This window comes from Lates calcarifer, linkage group LG21 (assembly GCF_001640805.2).
Source record: "Lates calcarifer isolate ASB-BC8 linkage group LG21, TLL_Latcal_v3, whole genome shotgun sequence".
In the NCBI taxonomy this organism is placed as follows: domain Eukaryota; kingdom Metazoa; phylum Chordata; class Actinopteri; family Centropomidae; genus Lates; species Lates calcarifer.
The window spans coordinates 5,785,482-5,808,364 of record NC_066853.1 but is presented as its reverse complement, the minus strand read 5'-3'; the positions used below and the strand labels follow the sequence as shown (position 1 = coordinate 5,808,364).

Below are 22,883 nucleotides of genomic sequence, written 5' to 3'. Positions count from 1 at the left end.
GAATACGGTACAAATTACATTTAAGGATGTGAAATTTTAAAAGTAATACTCCCAACACTGAATACAAATCTGCTTGTAGCAACTAAAGCATGATTAATGTATGTTATGTTTATACTGAGGCACTCACAGCACTTGGTTATAAGGTTAGGCAAAAGTGTATGGTCATAGTTAACAACTGAAAAGTCAAAAGTGACTTGATATTAAACCAAAACAAAGATTTTTTACTTAGCCTTAGCCAAATGGTGCACCCACCATACATCCTAGTCACCTTCCCACAGCTTGTGTACAGTGATAAAATGTAGTACTCCACCACTAATAGTTCCAGTAAAAATGACATTTCCCTGAAAGGATATTTGCCAAACCTAATTAATAGTATATTAACATAATGTCTAGGAGACAGTGATGCTAATAGCTACCACAACATATAAAGTCTTTATGTGGTCTGTCCTCCACTGTTATCTTAGTTGTAGTTTGCAATGATTTATTTTACACATTGAAATACTATAATAATGTATAGATTTCATTTTTGCAGTTGATTTTGCTTTCATTCATTTGGTGTTGACTGTAGCTTGTAATTCAGCACATGGCCACCAACTGAGACCCAATAACTGATGGGTCAATTCTGGGACAGAATGGGGGTGATAAAATTTTAAATGTTGGCCACCATTTCAGAAAGGTGTGCCATGACCATAGAGCAAATAGATTCAGGTAAAACGAGTGAAATAAGATTTATGAGGGCCAAAGGTTGTCGGCATCAGGTCATTCTCTTCAGCAGGCTCTCATGTTGCAGCTGAAGCCTCCATGGACACTGAAACCTCCATGGATATTGTGTTACCTTAGCTGGCATGCAGGTGGACAGTGGTTATGTTAAGACACCATCAACAGCAACTCTCTTGAAGGCCCTTAACCTTAATGTTTGGTGACATAATAAGGTTGGTTGTCCAGTTGTGCTACGTCTACTTGTCTAACTGAGGTAAGGCCTCTGCCAATGTTGCATACTCTGTACAACGAGAATGCTGCTGCTTAATCATGTTATCAGGAGAGACAGTGTATGCTGACCATTAGATTAGTTTGGAAGCGATTAGATTATATCCACTCAAGTCTCAAAGATATGTATTTAAGTATAATAGTAAATTACAAATAGAGTCTGCAAACTGGTACATCTGTAAAGCACCAACTGAAATTCAGCCATCATCCAAAATACAGCATGTGTCATGATGACGAATGAATCACTGAGACTGAACTTGAGTCAGAAATGTAACCACAATATATGCAGATAATGCAGCTGCATTAGGGCCCTTCTTTATCAATTAACTTTATCTCACCATGATCATATCAAAAGAGCTGGAGCATCTCTAGCACTGAGTCCACAGTATACATTTATTAGTCATCATCTCCATGGTGTCCTTGTCAACAGTTTTACAGATACAAGCATAATTGTTTATTGACTCATATGTCTATGTTACATCTTCAAGTTTAAGTTAAATAAGGATTAATAGATGATTTGAGGTTCAAAAATGTGCAAACATGTCTGCGTTTTCATTCTGTGCTATGATGCATTGTGATGGACAGGACCCGCTTTGACCATCCTCTCACTGGGGCCGGGCGCTGACTCATCATGCCACTGAATTGAATCATGGTTTGAATGCAGCAGTACCTAATTTAGTATATAAAAATGTTCTGACATTCATGTGTATGTTTGTCAGGAGAGCAGAACAGCTCATTCATAGCTAGCAGATATCACTGTTGAAAAGTGTTTTTATTGCATGAATGAGACCATGAGTGGGCAGCAGCTCATGTTCCTAGTGTCTGTTGTTAACCTGGATATCATTTGCAAAACCTTATCTATTCAGCACTAGATGACACTTCCCTCATACTTGTCTTTATCCCACACTGTTTGGTTGACTGATTCTGAATTATTCGCATCAGTTGGATTATTAAATATGGCCTAAGCAAAATATATTTCATTGTGATATATACTAAATAAATTACCTTTATGGTTGTTGTGAACTCCGCCATACATACAGTACATCAGGCTGAGTTCAAAAGATTCTCTTTGGCTGTCTCTGTGTTACTTTATGTGGCAAAGCACCAATGATGCACCTCACTTGAATAAATCCATAAAATATATGTATAAATATTTCTGCCGAGGCCTGTTTGTCAAAAGGATTAGCATTAGCTTTCTATAAATACATAGGTTTTATTCTTGTTAATTAGGTTGAGGAGAGGAAACACCACAGTGCTGCTCTCCTCAGTTCTTGGTAAAATTAGAAAATTATTTTAATTAATAGGTAAGATTGCAGGTGTTGAAATTCGAAATAATCTGTGATAAGTTCCCGCTAATTGCAAAAGCAGCTGTGGTTCAGTTTCATTTTCTGGATTCACATGCTGAAACCCAACTCATAGTGAACATGCAGTGAATCTCTGGGACACTTTAAATGTAATCTGTTTCATTTGCTTTATTACAGATGTGGGCTTCCCTCCACCTTCTACTGTGCATGTGATATTACATAGCAATATTAGATTTGTACTAGTGGAAGTTTTTATTCATCATCAGCAGCAGCAGAGGGAGCTGCTATAGTTTGCTACAGTATAATCCCTCATCAGATCCTCTCTCGTGCACTCATCATCAGCAATAGCAGCATAATTTAGACATCAATGTCTTTATCGCTCAGTTTTACTAACTGAGGAACAGTCCAGGGTCTCTGGCTTCCCCTTGATGAGACAGGCAGCCACTCTGGCCCATTTAAGACATGAAAATAGACCGGGGAGGAGGAGGCTCATCTGCTGTGGGGGCCTCGTTTTAGTGTTGCCCGCCCCTCCTAGACATCAGAGGACAGATCTGTCAGTGTGGATCAGCAGCGTGCATACAGCCAACCCTTTCTACTGTCACAGCACTGCTTAATATTCATGAGAGCAAATTGCAAGACAGTCATTTAACTTTGTGCATGGTGTACTGCCTCTGGGCAGATCAGATCAGTGGGAATGCTTACTCACACTGGACTGCATGGCCCCAAATGGTTGTTGTCTGTCTGTCTCAGAGCCTCTAGCTACTATACGTTACCTTCAGGTTCACAGACTTCAATATACAGCTAAATTGACTTTGAAGAAATATGGTTTTCAACCCTTTAATTAAATGGAGAGAATAAACCTGTACACTGTATTTGAAATTTGGGTCATGCACAGGTCAAAGTCTTGTTTTTAGCAGCTGTGAACATGGCTTGGTTGCATGCTTTAGCACTGCATGCATCATACCAATGCTATTATCTATAAGCCCAAAAAGTGGAAAATTGCTCTTTGGCGACTGTGATTCTTGAATGCGAGTGAGCCAGGTATGATCTCCACGTCCCAGGCAGACTTGCCCCGAGGGCACAGAGCAGAGAGCTGCTTTAATTACCCACGGTTCCTGCTGTCACATTGTCACCGTGAAGCACCCGGTGCCATGCCGCTGTGCAGGCGCTGAGTCCCCCTGCCGCGGCGGCGATGACAACTCAGACAATGGCCCTGCTCGCTCAACAGATCCAACACGAATGCCCTCTGAAATATGGGAAGCTGAATCAATCCCACTGTCTCCATGATTCTCTCTTTGCCTCATCTTGTTTGGTCTCTGCTGCTCTTTCTTCTTCCCATGAAAAAAACCAGCGGCTTCGTAAAAGACAGAATATGTACCTATGGGATGAGAGTTAAATAGGTTGTCACCAGTTCCCCATGTGGCACTAGGACCATTCACTTAACACTGCTGGTGAATATCACACCAGCTCTACATGACTTTTCCACGCTTTGATCAGGTGTCTGACTAGCAGTCTCTATAAAAATAGTTAAGGTGTGAGTACAAAATTGAAAGTATGATCTCGCGGCACCTTCTTCCTTCTTGTGATTCAGCAAAGAGCTGGTTAGAGAATTCATCTTTACCTGCTGTTTGCTCCCATTGGCATTGATTGCACGTTTACTTAAATGAAGCGCCCCAGTGACTCTGAAAGCACACTGTCATGGTTGGTTACACCCTGTCAACTGATCACCTCCATTGTGTGAAGGATTGCAGTCCTGTGATGATGCTGAACCATAGGTATTATTTGTCATGTTGTACGGTAACTCAGTGGGAGCATTACTTCCCCAGATCACATTTTAAATAATACACCACTGAGATGTAAATAAGGTGAAAACAGTTTAATGGAGTTAACACTTAATTTCTGAGATTAATTCTCCACAAAGACAAAATAGTTATCTTACAATTACTTTTATCTTATTCTGGTGCAAATTGCAAGAATATGCCTGCTGTGGTTTAAGTATTTATTCTGTTGCCAAGCAGTCACAGTGTGTATTTACAGTACTGTACAGTTATGTAATACAGCAATCAATGTTCAGATTATGTAAAACCTGAGATTCTAATGCAGATCTGCAAGATGATTGTTGTCTGAGAAAAGAGTGCTAACATTTACTAAAAGTCAAATACAGTATATTAATGGCAGCAGGATTACTAAAATGTCAGGGTTATTGTGCTCAATATTAAGAAGCACTTTCCTTTACTGAAACCTGTGAGACATTAACACATCTTACACACACATTTCATTTACAGTTGTTGAAGTGGCAGCCGAAACACTACAGATGCAGCCTTGTGAAAGGTTGCTGAGTGAGTGCGTAATGCTGCTTTGCTCTTTAAAAGCAGATGTCAGTGTGCCATTAAGCAAGGCACTGCTTTTCCAATATCTTCTTGAACTAGTCAACCCTGAACGCTAACATGTTTAACTGTGTAATATGCACGCTCATCAAAGCTCATTCATTTCATTTCTTTCCAAACAAAATACTTGCAGCTGCTGTAATCAATATTTCCATATCAACAATATATCAAATGTTTAATGTGAGGAGAGTCGCTCATGGTGAAAAAGTGCAGTTTCTTTCAGCATTAAGGACCATTTTTGCATCTTGGAATTCTCTGCCTTGGTTTTCCACCTTTCACCACTCTCATCAGTGTTGTTTTCAGTCGCAGCAGGCAACAAAAGTCTACTGTACATTATCCATCCAGAACCAAACAGCAGACAGAGGTAGCAACTAGCTGTTGAACACAGTGGATCATTGAGCAGCTAAAAAGCCAGATATATCTCTCAGGATTTGTTAGGGACCCAAACAGAGCTAAAAGGTGATAATCCAACATATCAATGTTGTTTACAACTTGTAAGTACTTTGGTTTTGGTGATATAGTCTCCCATTGGTGTCTCTATGTATGTCTTTTTTTTCTAGTATGGAGTACAGATTTTAGAATTCATAAATACTGAACATCTGTGGAGGCAAATTGTTAGATTCTTTGTCAGGATAACTACAGAAACTTTGTACTCAGCTCATCACTGTAGAGATTTCAAAACACCAGCAGTCCATGTCCTGGATGTGAAGAAAAGAAAGATGTATATTAAGTTATTACCCTGGTATCCATTATGCAGTTACTTCCGTCAGCTGGAAGAACCCTGGAAGACAATTGTAATAATTTAAAAATCTCTACAGTGATGGTACAGAACGCAGTCTTCGAAGTATGTCAACCAAAACTCTAACAGTAAGGCCCAGAAAAATAACAGCATACATCTTAAAAAGAATAAATGGATGAAGTGATGCATTCTTGCTCTTTTGCTGCTTCTTTCCTTCTTCCCTTCTCCCTGAAGAAATCCCGTCGGTAAAAAAAATCATAGTCAATTATAGATGCATATAATGCATTATTGAACAGTGTCATTTATTTCACCTTTACGGTTGAGCTCATGAAAAATTATGCCAATTACTGATTTCCTCTCGGGCAATGTAGTAAGTGGTTGGGCCTGAGGCCGTTTGTTGGGGCATGACATGGTGCTCTTTGTGAGGTCTGAGGGGGCGATGTACCTGCGTCACCGGGCCATTTGTGGTCTGGCTCCTGAGCTTAGTCAATTAGGAAAACGAGTAGCGCGGTGATATGCACCCTTCCACCAGAGTCCATTTCTTTTTTTTAATTAAATCAATCTCGCTATCACTCAGCCAGTCTAAATTGAGTTGCTCTCACATACTTTTCATATGTGAAATAGACGAATATCAAAACAGCCATGACATAAATCCTAATCCAATTTCTCCGATGCTTGCACAGAACAGAAGCTTTCCAAGCAACCACCCGCTTCTTTGATCTACTTCTCTGCAGCCATTTGCTATTGTAGCTTTGTAAATTTCAAAGTATCAATTAACTAAGTACCCAAATTGTATTTTCTGAAAACTCTGACGTGTGCCAGTTGTGTCTGTCGCTGCATTTTTTTTAAATGAAGAAGATATTATTTTGTTTTTTTTAATTTGTACAAATTACTTTTGCAAAACAGAGCCTTTGTCTTCCCTTACTCTCCCAAATCCCTCCAAACAGAGCACACAGTGTCTTCAAAGTATTATCACACAGTATTCTGCTGACATATTACAATACTAATACATGAGCCAGATTAACAAAGAGTTCTTGGTATTATCACGAAACAAAGAAAATGTCTGCTGGATGTAACATCAATAAAAGGTTTGTGTTTTAAAAATATAGACATGAGTGATTTCTAAGTGTCTTCTCCTTGTCACTAACCTTGAGCACCGTCCATGAACAGGTGGGGTTTTGACTCCCCCCTCTCCTCTCCATGGCTCCAGTCTGTATTATCAACAGAGCACTGAGAAGATTGATACTCCCTGTGCCAGCTGGAAAAAAGAGAATGAATCAGAATTTAATATGACTTTGATGTATTATTTTCATCTTGGCCGGTGCCACAGACCCACTGAGAACCCAGCACACTCTCACAGTGCATTTTAAAAGATTCAAATTGCCTAAAACTTTTTGATGTAAGAGACTGCACAGGGGTGTACAAAAGTTCCTCTGCCAGGAGCATATAGCATTCACTGTACTTCTCTAAATTCTATTTTTATCATACAATTAAAGAATCAATATTCTATAAGCAGTGTGCAATGTGTAATTCACACAGTCTGCCTTGAATATGGCTGACAAAGATACTGCATACTATAAATGTTTCTTCTGATTTTCACTGAATAAACAACATCACAATTATTAGCAAATGCAATTTGACCCCAGATTATCCTGTAAAATGTTTATCTGATTTATTCACATAAACTTTTTATTACATACTGAAACTTATCAACCTGTGGTGAACAGAAAGATTTTGGGAAACAGCGCTACATAGTACAAAGATTAAATCAGATTTTTCAGCATGCATTGCTGCCTATTTACCACATAAAAGGATTGGAAAATATACATTAAAATGCATTCAGACTTACTAATAAGCATGGCAAGCTGCTCACAGTTTCTGGTGACTGAAACCCAACATATCCACTGAGCATATGTGAGAACAGAAGTGCGTTGTCACTCATCACCTTGAACTATTCACAGATGGAAGTAACCAACAGTTCTGTACAGCAGTAAATCGGTAATATGCATCCTCAGCATTTACAAATGAAATCAGCATACATACAGAGACTGAGATAGGCAGGTAAACTATTATGGTTGTCAGAAAACAGACCCAAGAGCGCAACCCAGGTGGCAGATGTAAAAATAAAGAGTTTTACTTAAAAAAAAAAATCCAATCAGGCAAACAAAGTACAAAGGGTCAGACTGAGGGGAGGGGGAAACACAGGCCAGAAGTTCAAAAACATGATCAGGATCAACATAGGCAGGCAAAGAACAGAACGCTGGAAAGCTAAGGCACATGGCCCAAACATGATCTGGCAGAGAGCAAATGAAAATGGCCCAGTGTATAGTGATACTCTATATCATGGCTATATTCTGTATATCATAGGTAATAAGGGAGTGGGAAACAGGTGAGCAGGTGAGTGCATCAGGTTTTAACATTTATATCCCACCTAAAGTGTAATTTCATTACAAGGAGACCAAGTAAGCACAGTGTATTATATTTTAAAATGGTTATTAATTTGCACTTTTAACCCATTTTAAGGCCTGAGATGCCAAATAGCAAACTTTAAACATCACTTTATAAATCACAGGGATGAGATTGGCAAAGGACAAAATGGACACAATAACTTGGAAGATACACAGCCTCTGATTGGTCGACAGACTCAGTGCAAGGCATCATGGGATTGTCAATAGAAGGCTAATCATGGATGATAAAACGTGACTAAAAGGGATATATCGTCACAGAAATCATTCAGTGTTGGCTTTATCGTTATGTATTAATTAGAAACAACAGCGCAGTTCAAGGCTGCATTACAAAGCTTCTGATAATAAATGGTAAAAAGAAACAAGTAACATGCAGTATTTCCAATACATTTAATCTGTCATATATGACATTGCTGACCTGACCTGAATTGATAGTTGACGCTTCGCTATTACTGTTATTAAAGATCCGTTGCTATATGGCTAAACTGCTACTTAGCTGCTAACGCTAGGTAATATTTCTAGCCTACTGTTTCCCCTTTCTTCACAGAATTTATATGGTTTTCTCAGCTTTAAACATTAACAAGAAATTCATACAAAACGTACAATAACCTTTTTACATAGTGACAGCAATTAAAACCAACCGTTCATGTAGCTAAATGTTGCATCTGGCTTTCAGCTGGCAGGCTAAGTTTGCAAATACACAAACACAAAATAAGTTAGCCACATAAAAACAGTGATTTACAGGTTGGAATACGTGGAATTCTGGATTAATATAGGAAAAATCTTCAATACTGGTATTTCTGTGTAAAATTACTGCAGTTGAAATCACAATATAACTCTACGTCGAACAGTCAGGACTTGTAATGTTAGATGACTGCAACATATACATGTAATACATATGTAATACATAATTCTTAACTGTGCCACCTCAAATTTTTAAGCCCCTGTATTACACACCATGGTATGGTCTCACAGGTGTTACCACTTAGTCTGATTAGACCTGTCTTTAGGTTTCCTTATTGCTAAGTCAAATTGAGAAGCAAATGGCCAGCTCTCCAATATGTCAACAAATTCTTATAGGGAAAAAATTGCTGCAGTATTGATCTTTAGTGTGCTAATAATTTTGAATGACTATTTCTAATTTGTAACGACAAATGTGGATGTGCGGGTGTACATGAGCAGGTCTGTCTCATTGCTGGTTGAGAGCTGCTGGAGCAGAGAAAAGCATGGAATCGTCTGCAATTTGAAACCTTGTTAGGAATTTATGAAGTGCTAAAATGTTTTCTCCCCAGGGAGGGCCCAAGCCAGCTGCTAGTGCCACTGTAAGCCATTTAGTGCAGAGCCTCTGGGCTCGTCACCAGGCTGAGATGGCAAGCGAGATACACACACACACACACAAATACTGTATATACAATTATTTTTGCCTGAAATACAAAAGTACACACAGACTCTCTCTCATAAAAACATCCTTGCAAGCCTCAGATTGCAAACAAACATCTGCTGGCTTCTTCACTCAGAAATTAAACAGCTGTAGCTGTTGAGGCTAATTGGTCCAACATTGACATTTATTACCCTCCTCTCCTCCTCTAGAGAATGCTCCCACATGAACTGCATTTATCGTCATTCTCTTAACTGTGATAATGGCTTAACTTTAAGCTTGAATATGATCAAGGCAGCTGACCTTATTTCATAATTGATAGTAGTTTATGTTAATTTAATGTTCCCGAAGTCCCAGGGATAGGAATACAGTGATGAATCTAAAACGACTGATCATGTTACATAAATAGAAATGCTTACAGTGAATGACTTTTGGGGAATACTAATTTCTGCTTTCTAATATTTGCTAAACGTTTTCATACTCAGACACCAAAAAGAAGAACGTAAAGTGCATTTTCGCATTTTTTTAATGTGTTGCATCAAAACTTTATTTACAGGAAAACAGAGTTCAAGGTGATACATATACAATGAAATGCTAATAAATAAATGCACAACGAAACATAAGAACAAAAATGATGCATTTACATGGCTGTAAAAGCAAACATCTTGTGTTTTCTCTCTTGCAGTTTTCAGTGAGGACCTACATTCCAGCTTATATTTTGTCAATGCATCTCTGCAAGAGGTAGTATTTGCCAGCACCACAGGGACCTCAGTGCCCTGTCCTGCTGGTGGTGCACCGCCTGCCTCGCTGCGCTGGTATCTGGCTACCGGCGAGGAGATCTACGATGTCCCAGGCATCCGCCACGTCCACCCCAATGGAACCCTCCAGATCTTCAACTTCCTGCCATCCAGCTTCAGCAAGCTGATCCACGACAACACGTACTACTGCACTGCCGAGAACCCTTCTGGCAAGATTAGGAGTCAGGATGTCCACATCAAAGCTGGTGAGTCCACAGAGGAGAGCTTAGTGGAGCTGGAGTACTTACAGTAATGGTAGTGGTGAGAGAAATAGCACTAGTAGTTGTAGTGAGGGTGAGAGTGAGAGAAAAAAATTGTATCAGCTGCACCAGTAGAAGGGGAAATCAAAGTCATAGTTGTAGTAAAAGTAGGGGTAGTTGTGACAGAAGTTGTGGTTGTGACATAAACCTCTGTGACTGTTATATTATTAAAATTAGTCTATGTACAGTAAAGATATCATTTAAAGAAAATTTTGAAATGGTAATACAAGATGGAGAAAAACCAACAGCCCCTGCCACTTGCAACTCTGTAGTAGTATTGTGATACTAGAGTCAACTCCCTGTGCTCCCGGCTCTAGGGATTCTGTTTGCTCAAGGACACTTCAGCAGGTTTGAAGTTGATGACAGCTTGACCTTTCCCCCAAAAATGAAAAAGAAGTATACAATAGCACAACTGACTTCTTATGAATGAGAGCTATTGCGTGTTTATGCTTTTTCTTTTTCAATAGTTTCACGGGAACCCTACACAGTCAGAGTGGCTGACCAGAAGGCTATGAGAGGCAGTGTAGCCGTCTTCAAGTGCATTATCCCTGCTTCTGTTGAGGCCTACGTCACTGTTGTATCATGGGAGAAAGACACCGTCTCACTCAGCTCAGGTAAGACAAATAATATGTTGTTATTTTGTATAATATACGATAACTGGGTTCTTCAGTACAGCTGTTAGTGCTCAAAAACAAACAGAGCCAGAGCCTGTTTAATAATAAAGACTAATGTGTAATATGTCAAGGCAAAATGCCAGTGTTAATGTTCAAGTGACTGACTGCATTTGTAACACAAGGTATTTTGGTAAGTAAAGCCTTTTTGTGGTCACTCTGGCAATGACAAATTTGTCAGATTAAATGTTTGACATAGAGAGAGGTGTGTTGCCTTTTATTTGGCTGTTTATCACAGCCCTCCCTCCCCACTCCCCGCTCTGCTCCGTGCTCTTTGGACACTATGTTCTGTTTCACTGTGAGTCATCTTCTTACCTGTTTACTGTCGTAGTCTGCCATTACTGGGGCTCTGCAGCTCTGCACAGCCCTGTCCTTTCACTAGCCAGAGGATGTTGATAACTGTCACGTTGAATCACCAAGCTTCTCTCTCCTCTGCTATACGCACTCCACCTCAGCCAACTCCATTTTGAGTCCAGCAAGGGGTAAAGTGGAACAGTTTACATAGCATCATTGACCTAGTTACCCTCCTTGTCTGAATCCAGTGGCGCAGCATGATAACGCAAGACACCAGAACGTTCTGCGGGTTGGATTTTTACTCAAGTTAAATGGGATGCTTATCTCTTTGATTGCTCCATGTACTGCCCGCTGGCTGATTTCGCTTCATACTGGGGCGTTCAGGGACCTGTAAGTGAGCACTTGATGTCATTTGACTGAGGGCAGAATCTGGGACGGTGTTTTGGTGGCATTTTAAATGTGTCTGCTCAAGCATGAAGATGTGTCTTCTGATCCATGCCAGCGACTTATTTACTCGAGGTTACTTGAGTTACTCGCTGCGAGCTGCCGGTTGAAGACATTGCCTAATGTCACAGAGAGCGGGCAAATATGCAGCATGCAGATATGATTACGTTCTGTAAATGAAATGAATCATGTAGACAAGACTCAGAGCTGATGTTTATCTCAACTGTGGTTGGAAAAAAAAATGTCCATAAAATAAATGCTAAAATGCTTTAACATATCTGCCAATCATTTCTTAAATCAGCTCCTATTGTACTGTCCATAATGACGTCTTTCCCTTTTTTTCCCAGCAGGTCTGACAGCCTATAGAATATGCAGTGAAGTTTTGATGGATTATATTGTATGCTTGGCGTTCTTTTGAGTTCTTTCGCAAGCGTTCAAAAGAACAACGATATTGGATTGTCCGTGTTTACTCCAATAAGTATTGCAGCAGGCGAGTGCTGTCAAAAGCATGAGCACACGGTCAAAATCACTGCTGCTCCGTGATAAATATTTGATGGTAGATTCTGATGCATGAGCGGATTCACCTCGCACTGTTATGGAGAGGGTATGTTTACTCAAGGAGCGAGGGTTAGAGGGATGTGTGCACGAGTGTATTTGTGCTCGTGTTTGTGCACGAGAGAAAAAAAGCAAGAGACCATAAGGATACCAACAGGGCTTGACAATGGCAACTGGGTGCAGTTTGACCCAGCCTAGTTTTTCCTGACTCCTTCTCCAGCCTCTCCTCTCTGTTCTTTTTTTTTCTTCAATTTTTCATGAAAGAAGACGTGGTCTCAGTGGACACAAAATAAAGCTATCCCACAGCCACACTGAATTATTAATCTCAGGTTTTTGTTGGGAACGGTAACTTCAAGCACACTTCCCCTACCTTTGCATTGTGCATCAGAATGTGACGAGGAACAGTCGAGGCTCAAGATATTTCTCTTACTAGACACACAAAATAACCAGGATGAGTGCAGGTGTTCCTGGTGAAAAATTTAAACTGATGGTGCCACTTGATTGTTTACCTAATATTGATTAACATCCACAGTTAAGACTCCCTGAAACATCTAAACCTTCACCCACTGCTGATTATAAGTTGATTATTTCTGCTTGTTTACTATTGTCTGTGGAGCTTTTTAAGATCAGTAACTTGCATGTAGAGAGGAAACTGGCTCAAATCATGGCTGCAAAATCTTTGAATATCTAGTGATTCACATTAGGGTCAAAAATAGATGCATAATTACAGACTAGGGCCTGTCTTAATTAATCAGCTGTGATTGAAAAGTTAATTACAATATGAATTACCTCTCAGAAAGAGGACTGCTTAGTAGTCATTTGAAGCGGCCTGTTTTCAATGTGAATGAGCACGACGCAAGCTCACTGGGTCCTAATGTTGCCACTAACATACCATTAACCCGTCATGAATTTTAAAATGGATCTCGCAGCATGAGCTTTCAAATGCCCGGCTCCGATCGCCTCCTCTCTGCTTTTGATAAACAATTGACAGAGCTAATAGAGAGATGAAAGAGGCAAAAAAAAAAGAAAGAAAGAAAGAAAGAAAGTAGAGTGGGGAGGGGTGGAATTGAGCTGTGTCCCTCTGTGTTGCTGCCAGGATTTTATATGGTGGACCATTATTTAACGCATGTATGTATCAGTGTTGTCACATGCACCTTTTTGTGCGTCAGTGTGCACACGTTTACATCTACATAGTTGTGTTGTTTGTTTTTTTTAACACGCTCCTATGTGTTTGCGTGTCAAGTGGCCATGCTTTTGAAAAAGGGATGGAGCCGGGATGGTGCGTGTTTTTGTGTTTCTCCATCTACCTATCCTTTGTCTCTCATCATTCATGATATGAGGGAAGCGTAATGAGCTGGGCGGCCTTGGTTGCAGACAGAGCCTCAGCTAAACACTGAATGAGCTGCAAACAACATGTCACTGAGACCTTGTACTCTCCTTTAAGATGCATACAGCTGTATGTTTGGCAATTAGAGCATAAATTCTGTTTCTGCTTGCAACAACATTTTTGCTTTTTGAGTCCTTCGAATATACGGTGTTTGTTGTAGTCTATCAGCTCAGGGTTGGTGAACATTATTTTCCTCCGTACCTAGCATGTACAATTGTGTGTGTACATCTTCTATACAGTGAATTCTTATTGACTTTTCTCACATTTTAGCAACATTAGCGCACAGAGTTTTTTATGCATGTGTCAAAACATGTTCCATTTAAATCTTGTTTTGTTCTTGCAAATTTGAATGTAGCCACACTTATGTTAGCTTTAGGTTAACACAGCATGAAGTGTTGTAATTAAACAAGTAAAACAAGCATCATTACCAATAAATATATCTTACTTATATCTGTATTTTAATGTCAGATGCCTGACTGTTTCCAGATGTGGCACCTTTATGTGTTTCTCTCTCTTTTCTGGAGCTGAAGTGACTGGTTGATCAATCTACTTGGTCAGCAGATAATGAATCTGAAACTAATGTGGAAATGAAATGTTTAAGTATTTTTTTAGGCAAAGATGAAAACCCCAAACAAAACCACTAGTTTCAACATCTCAATGTGAATATTTTCTGTGTTTCTTTGTTTTTGATTTTATTAAACTGAATATATTTGAGAGTTTTGGGCTAATGGGTCAGATACAACAAAACATTTGAAGATGTCACCTGGGCTTTGAGAACTTGTAATTTTTGCAATGAAAGAAGGTCAATTAATCACTCTAATAGAAAATAATTGTTAGTTGCAGCCCCACAGTTTTCTTTCAGAGAGCCCATATTTGATCCATTTTGTAGATTTCAAACAAAGACAAGACCCATCTGCTCAAATGCTAACTACACCAACACCTTCAGCTACTCATCCAGTGGGAAGCCTGACACAGCTATAGATAAAGAAATGCAGACCAGACAGGCAGCCTGTATAACACCCTGGGAGAGGGCAGGGAAAAGAGGGGAAAGGTGAGGAAAGGTGAGGCACGATGGGTAGAAAAAGGAGAGAAGAAAAGAGGGATAGATGTGGAGAGGTCTCCTCTGTCTTGAAGAGATAGGGTTTCCTCTGTGGAACAAACATGTATGCCTTTCATCTTTTCAGGGTGGAGATTAGACTGGAGATGGAGGGTGGGAAGCTTTATTCTGTCTTGAGACACAGGCTCAGTGCAAAGCCAGTGGAGAGGGATGACTCCATAAGCCATTCCTACTTCTTGGATGTGTCTCTTACATCCTAACTTGATGTAAACATGTATTACTTTTCGTATCTGTACTTTCTTTGTTTTAGAGCTGAAACATCTGTTTGATTAACTGATTGGTCAATCCACAGAAAGCTAACAGCTATTTTTGTAATCCACTTTTCATTTTTAAGCAAAAAACATTCACTGGTTCCAGCTTCCTTTTATTCTTCTTTTATTTATTTATTTTTTCACTATTTTATGAGATTTTATAGACAAAACAATTATTAATTTTATCCAGAAAACAATCTGCAGATTAATTGGTAGTGAAAATTATCATTAGTTAGTTGCAGTTGCAGCCCTAGTTTGTCTACTCAAAAGCATTTTATATATGAACAATTTCTCAATTGGCTCTCCAGAGAATGTATTATGTCATAAATACATTGATAGGTGATACAAAATCACATATAATTTGACCCTGGATATTATCCATATTGCCACTCCTTGTTGGATTAACTCACAATAATTGAAAAGATGGGAGTTTTATATTTTTGTATTTATGTTACATAGGATATCAGTTTTGTAATACATGGTTTTAACAACAGTATCAGATACCAACACTGTTTATGTTTGACTTGTACTGAAGAGAGTACAGAGCCTAAATGCCTCCTCCCTCTTTTGCTTTCACTTCACTTAACTTTGTTTCATATATCCTCTTCTCTTCTCTTCTCCATCCTCCTCCGCTGGCCTTAACTATCGGCCTTCTCTCCTCTCCTCTCATCTCATTGCATAACCTGCTTGGCACAGCGCCCCAGTCAATTTCCTCCTGCTTGGGAAATGCTGTTTTTTTATTTGCTTTATGCAAATAAGTCCATCTAATACTCACGGCATCAGTAAAAAAATTCTCCAGTTACATTTTTCAGTCACATCCATGTCGGCCGCCTCCCAACTGTGCGTTTAGCATTTAAGCGATGAAAGTGCCTCAGCACTCTTGCATTCTGCTCACTCCTCTCTCATGGGTTCTTGTGAGTGCTTATAGAGGCTAATTAAACAGTTTGCTTGCTAATAGAATCACAGTCTTAACCAGCTCAGTCGCTGGAATGTTAAGGATGTTTTCAAAGGGGCTACTGTAGGTGTTTGGTTTACAGGATCAATGCTTAGCAGGAATTTATCATGCCAGTGATGTGCCACCACCTCCATTTTTCACCAAGATTGACAGCGAGGGCACTGAGAGGCAGGCGGAGACAGGGCTGTAAATTCAACACACCCAAAGTCAGGCCAACCTTGAAAGGAGGGCACGGTGGTAGAAATGAGCTCAGGAGGAAAGAAGATGCAAAGCAACGTAGAGGAGGAGAGGGCAGATTAGAGGAAAGGAAGTGAGAAGAGAGTTGGGGAAACAAGAGAATAAGAAGGAGGAGATTTGAAAGGTAGAGAGGAGGAGAGTGGGCGAGGCTTTTTCTTTGGTAAACAAGGGACTGCATCACATTAGACACACAACCCCCCCTGTCTTCTTCCTCTTTTCTTTCCTTCTCTTCTCTCCTTCCTCATTCACTCTTCCCTCGCTCTGCCTCTCTTTCTCATCCTCCATCTCTCTCCAGATTTCTGCCTGTCTTTCTCACACAAACATGGTTTGTTGATCTTGTTGTTCGGGGGCTGGAAAATGGGTCACGGCTCAAGCAGGAGTGCATGATCCCTACATGTAACCACACAGCAATTAGGAAGAAGCTCTAGATATTAACATGTACATGTGCGTGTTCATGCGTGCAAATATACCGTACATATATGCGTGTGAGATTGTGTTTGTGGGTGCATGGATGTTTTTTTTTTTGCATGCTACTCCACCCATCCTGCAGTGAAACCCTATGAAAACAACACAGCCTATCATTTTGCCCCCCGCCCCCCCCTCCTCCCACACAGATCAGCAGTTAGTGAAATGCTGACCCTTGTCTTTCACTGCACCCCTTTTCCCAGTCCACTCACACACAGCTGCCTGAAAGCTAAGGGAGATGGGGTGCTTATTGTTTGCAGTGTGTGTGTGTTTCTACAAAGGTGCTGTTACTGTGTTTTTATTTTCATTTAAATGTACAGTCATTGTCTATCTGTGTGAGTGACAGTGTGCAATGTGTGATACTGTCAAGTAGGAAGTGTTTGGGGTTTGGGGTGGTAGAGGGGAGGAGGGGGCACTATCCTGAAAGAAAAAAAAGAGCAAAGAAAAAAATCAATAGTTGTGTGCATTAATCACGCCGCTGCCACAGAGAATTATGGGAACATGAGCTGAAGGATGCATTTTGTGCATTTGCAACATATGAGTGCTGTGTGAAGGGGAGTTTGGGGAATTGGAAGAGGACAAGACAAGACCCTTTTAGTAAGAAGTGAGGTTGGAGTGGAGATAGTTGGGGGGGGGGTTTCTTTATGTATTATGTGTCTCACTGTTTCCTTTTGTAGAAGACTTAACCCACTGTCTTTTGTGAAGCTCGCTTTAGGACAGCATTCACTGTGTGTTATTTTGAAAGCTTTGAAGTTACAGCTTTTTAAATAGCTCTGATTACAATTTTATTTTACAGCTTTTACAATATGATGTATTTTCATTACGGTAGGGTTTGCATTTTTTCTTTTTTACATTTGTTTCACATCTTTCGTCAGCTATGAGGATTGCCATTTTGAAAGAAGAAAACCTAGCGCTCCTCTGACTTTCTGTTTGAGCACTTGCTGTTTGAAGTCTCCATCTTAGCTGTGGTGAAAGGCTTGAGGACGTGATACATATTTGATAAGGATCGATAGAAGGGTTACTGAGACAGAGATGGAGGGAAATCGATCTTGGACTGGGCTTCCCAAAAGCATCTTAAACCTAAGGTCATCTTTGGAGCGTCCTTCTGGCTCAGCAGCAGAGGCACACACTTGTAATTTGTGCTGAAATACAATGCAAATTTTCATCCTTCCTTGCTCTCACATTCTCTTTTATGATACATCGGTAGAAGAACTGAGTAAAGCGGAAACAGCAGCAGAAGGCCTGTTCTCCGCTCTCAAATTTGCTTTATATTTTATCTAAGGTTTATGTATTATATTAAGCCATCTACGTACTGACATCCTAATCACTATGCACATAAAACAATAAAGCAATCTGTTTAGTGACGGGAGACTGAACAGCAGACAACATTTTGGCACGGTGGCTGTGATTCCCAGCTGATACTCCATACGGATAGACAAAATCAACAACTGTTGAAGCGGGCACTCTTCCATCAGTGTTTACTAATAAACAGTAGCAATATGGCAGCCATTAGGCTGTTTAGGCAGGGAATGATTAGGGTGGTGATGGCTGGGTGCATTGGGAGACTGAACATGCTCTCATCTTTAATAGGCAATTTGGCTTTCTGTGATGGGGATGCCCCTTTGTTTTCAACTTGGATTGAAGACAGGAGCTTAAATAAGCAGTGTTTTTGGTAGAGTGTGCTGTCTTTGCACTGGTTTACAGTAATATCCTACATTTGTTTTTAGAGTTCAGTTTGTTATGGAGTCAGGACATTGCAGGATTACACATTTATAGACAGTGCAGTACAGTAGGAGGTTAGTAAAAAGATTTGTTCATAGAAAAGTTACAAGTATGTGTGTATAGTTGAGTGAAGCTAAGTTAGTTAAACGAGTCCATCCTTCCTGAGCTTACGGATTACCCTAGAATAACCCTCTGTTGAAAATGGACTGGAGCCGGGCCAGAACTAGCCTGGCATCAGGCCAAGACATAGATTAGTAATAAGCATGGTGTGAGCTAATTACAGCCGGAACAAGCAATTAATTTCTGTTTATAAACTCTCCTGGATGTGGGCTGGTGGATGGCTGCGTAGGTGCAAACTCCCCGTGTCCCTGTGTGTTAGGTGACAGGTGGTGCGGTTCATGGAGGAACCTGCCCATATGTTCCCAGCTGAAGCGCTGGGGGGAAATGGAGACAAAACGGTGTGTGCTCAATCACATCCCATAATGCAACAGTGTCTGATCCCATCTTAAAAGTGACTGATTAGAGTAAAAAAGGCACTTAATAACTCAAATCACTCTGCTGACCTAATAGGGATTTTTCACTCCATTTTTTTTCTCTCCCTCGTCTTCCATCCAATCAAGGATTAATACGTGGTCTTATTCTGCCCCCAGGGTGGTAAATCTGGAAAAATACAGTAAATCACATTGAGCCTCTTTAAACTTTCACACAGAGGCTTGGTGCCTGTGGCCTCATGCTGGGCATCTGTAACACTGATTAGACATGAGCATGGTGTTAGAGCACCTGCTGGACACAGTCTACAGAGAGGTCTAATTGAGTTTATCACAAAACACTTTATGAAACTATACATTATAAATTTGTCTCAGAATTTTAAAATGGGAGTTTAACTGATTTTAATCAGTGAAGTTTAGTGAAAATCATCTATCATATCTTCTTCAGAGAGCCTGCATAACAAACTGAGGGCGTGGAGTTTGAAAGACACAGGCATTGACCAGGTGGGGAGGGTTTAATGAAAGATTATTTTGTGTTGCATTATGGGAAATGTAGGACCCAGTGTTTTGGGGGCTTGACTCACACTTGGGACAAATAGTCAGGGGCACTCAGCCTCTGCTGCTTTGATCTTACCAGTATTTTCTTTAAAATCTCTTCTATTACTATATGCAGTACTTAAATGGGTGTGAACCATTAGTGAATCTAATATTGTTGACTAATATTGTTGCTGAAATCTCCACTTGTATGCATTATGACAATGAATTACACCTGACCAGCGTTGAGAATATTTCCCTATTTTGATATATAACTGAGTAAATGTAAGGATAATCATGTGTGAAATCATCATCATATTAAATTACTGCACCCTCTCACTGCATCGTATCAGTTTCAGTTCACTTCTCCTGTGATTTCGACAAACCCCCTCCCCAGATTGAATCCCTCAGAAGCAAATGGCCAGCTGACTTCACTGCAAGGTGACCCTCAATCTTTTTCTTGATGTATGAGGCATCAAGCATCATTATTTTTCTTCAAGGCTCGTTTTCTCTCCTCTTGCCTCTTCTTTGGCATGAGCCTTGAGAACACACTCGCTCAAGACACAAACACACACACACAGTATACTTGCAGCCCGTCTTTGACCTCACCTTGCCATTGTACAGCCAACAACTGAGATCCAAACAACACCCAAACTCCCTGCAGGCTGCTGCTAAGTGGCTGTGGTGAAAACAAGGGGGCTGGATGGGCGACAAGCAGTCAGCTCCTGTCATAACCTCACTGTCTGTTAGATGATCAGAGCTGTGTGTCCATGTGAGTGTGTATTCAAAGGCAGGCCAGGCTATATGTTTGAAACATCTATGATTATGGTATTATGATAGTATTATAAAACTATGCATCCAGTCAGTGATTGAGTCTGAAACATAAGTGGATGCGTCATGAAGAAAAATTAAAGGTGGAAAGATGTGACCAGCCAAACTGTCATTTGCAGCAGTGACGTCGCAAAGTGACAACCACGAGCGGAGTGGCCTTCTGACAGACGCAGCCTGCAATCTTCACATCAGCGTAGGAGTTGAGCAAGCCAATCAGAGCCGAGCGCCCATCACTGCACACGCTTATCACCTGCACACAGCTGCTGTTGCCCCTCCGAGGAAGCCAGTGAAGAGGATGGAGAGAGAGGAAAGAAAGAGCAAGAATGAATGGCGCGCCCGAGACAGAGGGTGATTTGTGTTTGTGTCGTGGCACGCTCATGCCTGCGTCTTTTCTTTCATATACGATTTCAGAGTTTTATATTTGAAGACGTTATTTTTCTGGTTACTATAATCCACGTTTGTCATTTAAAGGCGAATGAAAAGGGGGGGGGGGGGGGGGATCATTGTGTTTGTTCTGATTAGTGCTGCATCAGCCCGGCAATAGTTAAAATGTGATTCAGAGTGGAAATGTGCTTTGTAGCTCTTGTGAAATGAGAAGGGAGAGCAAGAGAGGGAGAGGGAGAGATAAGCTCAATCTGAATTGATTTTCCTGTTACTTTCTGCTGTACTTGAGTTTCCATAGCAACGTGGTCAGGTTCCCTCGGCCTCCTAGGGCAAGTGTAATTGTTGTCTGGTTCTCCCATCCAAACTCTCCTTTTCTCTCTCTCTCTCTTCCTCTCCTTTCCTTCCTCTGTCTATTTTCTCTTTAACAATGGAAATGTGGTGTAGATGAGATTCTTCTTGGACTTTTCTGCAGTCGGCTGAGGTGGTGTTACACAGTTTCACCAACAACCAGCCAAGAATCAAAAAGCACAACAGACCTTCCTGTGCGCTGCAAAATGAGCTTTGCATGTTGCATTGTTTGGCAACATAAAGTTAATGTTTATCAAGCCAATGTGGCTCAAAAATTTGTTTTCCTTATTTAAGGAGTATTATTTTCACAATCAGTAAATTCATTGTTTGGTCTTTACAATGGTCCAAAACCCAAAAGATATCCAGTTTACTATAATTTAAGAAAAGATAAATGTTAGGTTCAGATTTCACAATTCAGTTCTGCCTGAGGATGGACTGCTTCTGTTGTTTTATGATGCTGATAATTTATTACTGTATCTACAGTGTTAGTGAGTGCATTACAGTTTTGGCCATATGCTAAAAAAATCATTGCAGTGACAAAATAAAATGCTGCTGTTGTCCTGGGCTGATTATCACAGCACAAGATCTGCTGAATCACATGAAACTGCCACACTCTCATAAAGTGCCGTGCACATATTGCCTCAGCTCAAGGCGGATCTAAATGAGCAAAATGTATTGCATAATGAGGAAGGGGTTGAACAATATTTAGTTCGGGAAAAATGTGTGAAATGTTCTTGGGCACATGATCAATTCAAAAGTCACAGACAGAGCTTATCAAATCCAGGATAATGATACGGCAGAAATCTGCTTTAGTTCTAATAAAAATGTATTGCAGAAGTTTGGAGATAATCAACGAAAAACCACTGTGTCACAACTTTTGCAGGGATTTGATCGTTAAGCATGTGTGTGGAAGAAGAGATTTTAAATGAGGCCTCCTGGCTGACAAAGACACAGAGAGGAAAGGAAGGCTAGAATAATCCTAAATTGAGTTTGCTGCACATACAAAGATGTCTGGTGGACCCTTTTTTATCTGAATTAGATATTACCAGCTCTCTCTCTCTGACTCCAATGATACACTGCTGTGCGCATAACAAGGCATTCACAGCTGTTTGGAGCCTAATGGCTCAAAGATGGCCTTGCCTGCTCAGCAAGAAGAGATGGAATGCATGTTGTGTGTGCGATTAGGACTGCTGATCTAGAAACATTCACATTATGGCTTTCAGGTCATTACAGAAAGAAACTGGTCAAAGGGAACCAGGTGAGACAGCCTAGATCAGCACTGGATCAGAGTTTGATATTAAAACATGTCAAAATATACTTGTTGATATCACATTGAGAAGTTAAATAATTATTAATTTGTAAAGCAGATGACTGTGTAACCTGAGTGGATATTTTTACCTTGTTCCACTGTTGCACTCATGTCAGTTAGCTGCCTAAAAATGTGAAACGTAAATGTACTCTGTGCTGTATTTCAAGTAAGCTCCTGTATCTGTGATAGCCTTGGACCTGTCCCAATCCGCTCTGTGTTTTCTCGCTCCAGATCAATGCTAATTAATACACATCTCCCTCAGGGACGATGGGGAGGCCACGCAGAGAATCAGAAAGCACCGTCATAGGCTAAACTTGATCTGGGCCATATATGGGAAGAGAAACCTGCAGAGATATATTATATACAGGAAGCTCACATGTTTCCCACAGCACTGTCGCTTTGAGGCATCAGTTTTAAACTCAGGACGCTAAGTGGATAATCGGCCTTCGTCCAATAGTGTTCTTGCATGCTAATTGGTTTGTTAGGTGGTGGGAGCGCCTTGTCTGATCATGTGCTTTAATGCAAATCCAGTTCAAATGAAGTTCAGCCACTCTCATATTTTCAGCAGCCATTT

At 40.4% G+C, this 22,883-nt stretch overlaps 1 protein-coding gene across 2 annotated transcripts in view; it reads left to right on the top strand.

Annotated features, from left to right (window-relative positions):
- dscamb (Down syndrome cell adhesion molecule b) overlaps positions 1-22,883 on the top strand; it is a 113,465-nt gene that overhangs the window by 9,142 nt on the left and 81,440 nt on the right. For both annotated transcript variants that reach the window (XM_018662102.2, XM_018662103.2), the window contains exons 2-3: positions 9,946-10,263; positions 10,785-10,931. In XM_018662102.2, the coding sequence (XP_018517618.1) occupies positions 9,946-10,263; positions 10,785-10,931 (465 nt within the window). The remainder of the gene's footprint in view (positions 1-9,945; positions 10,264-10,784; positions 10,932-22,883) is intronic.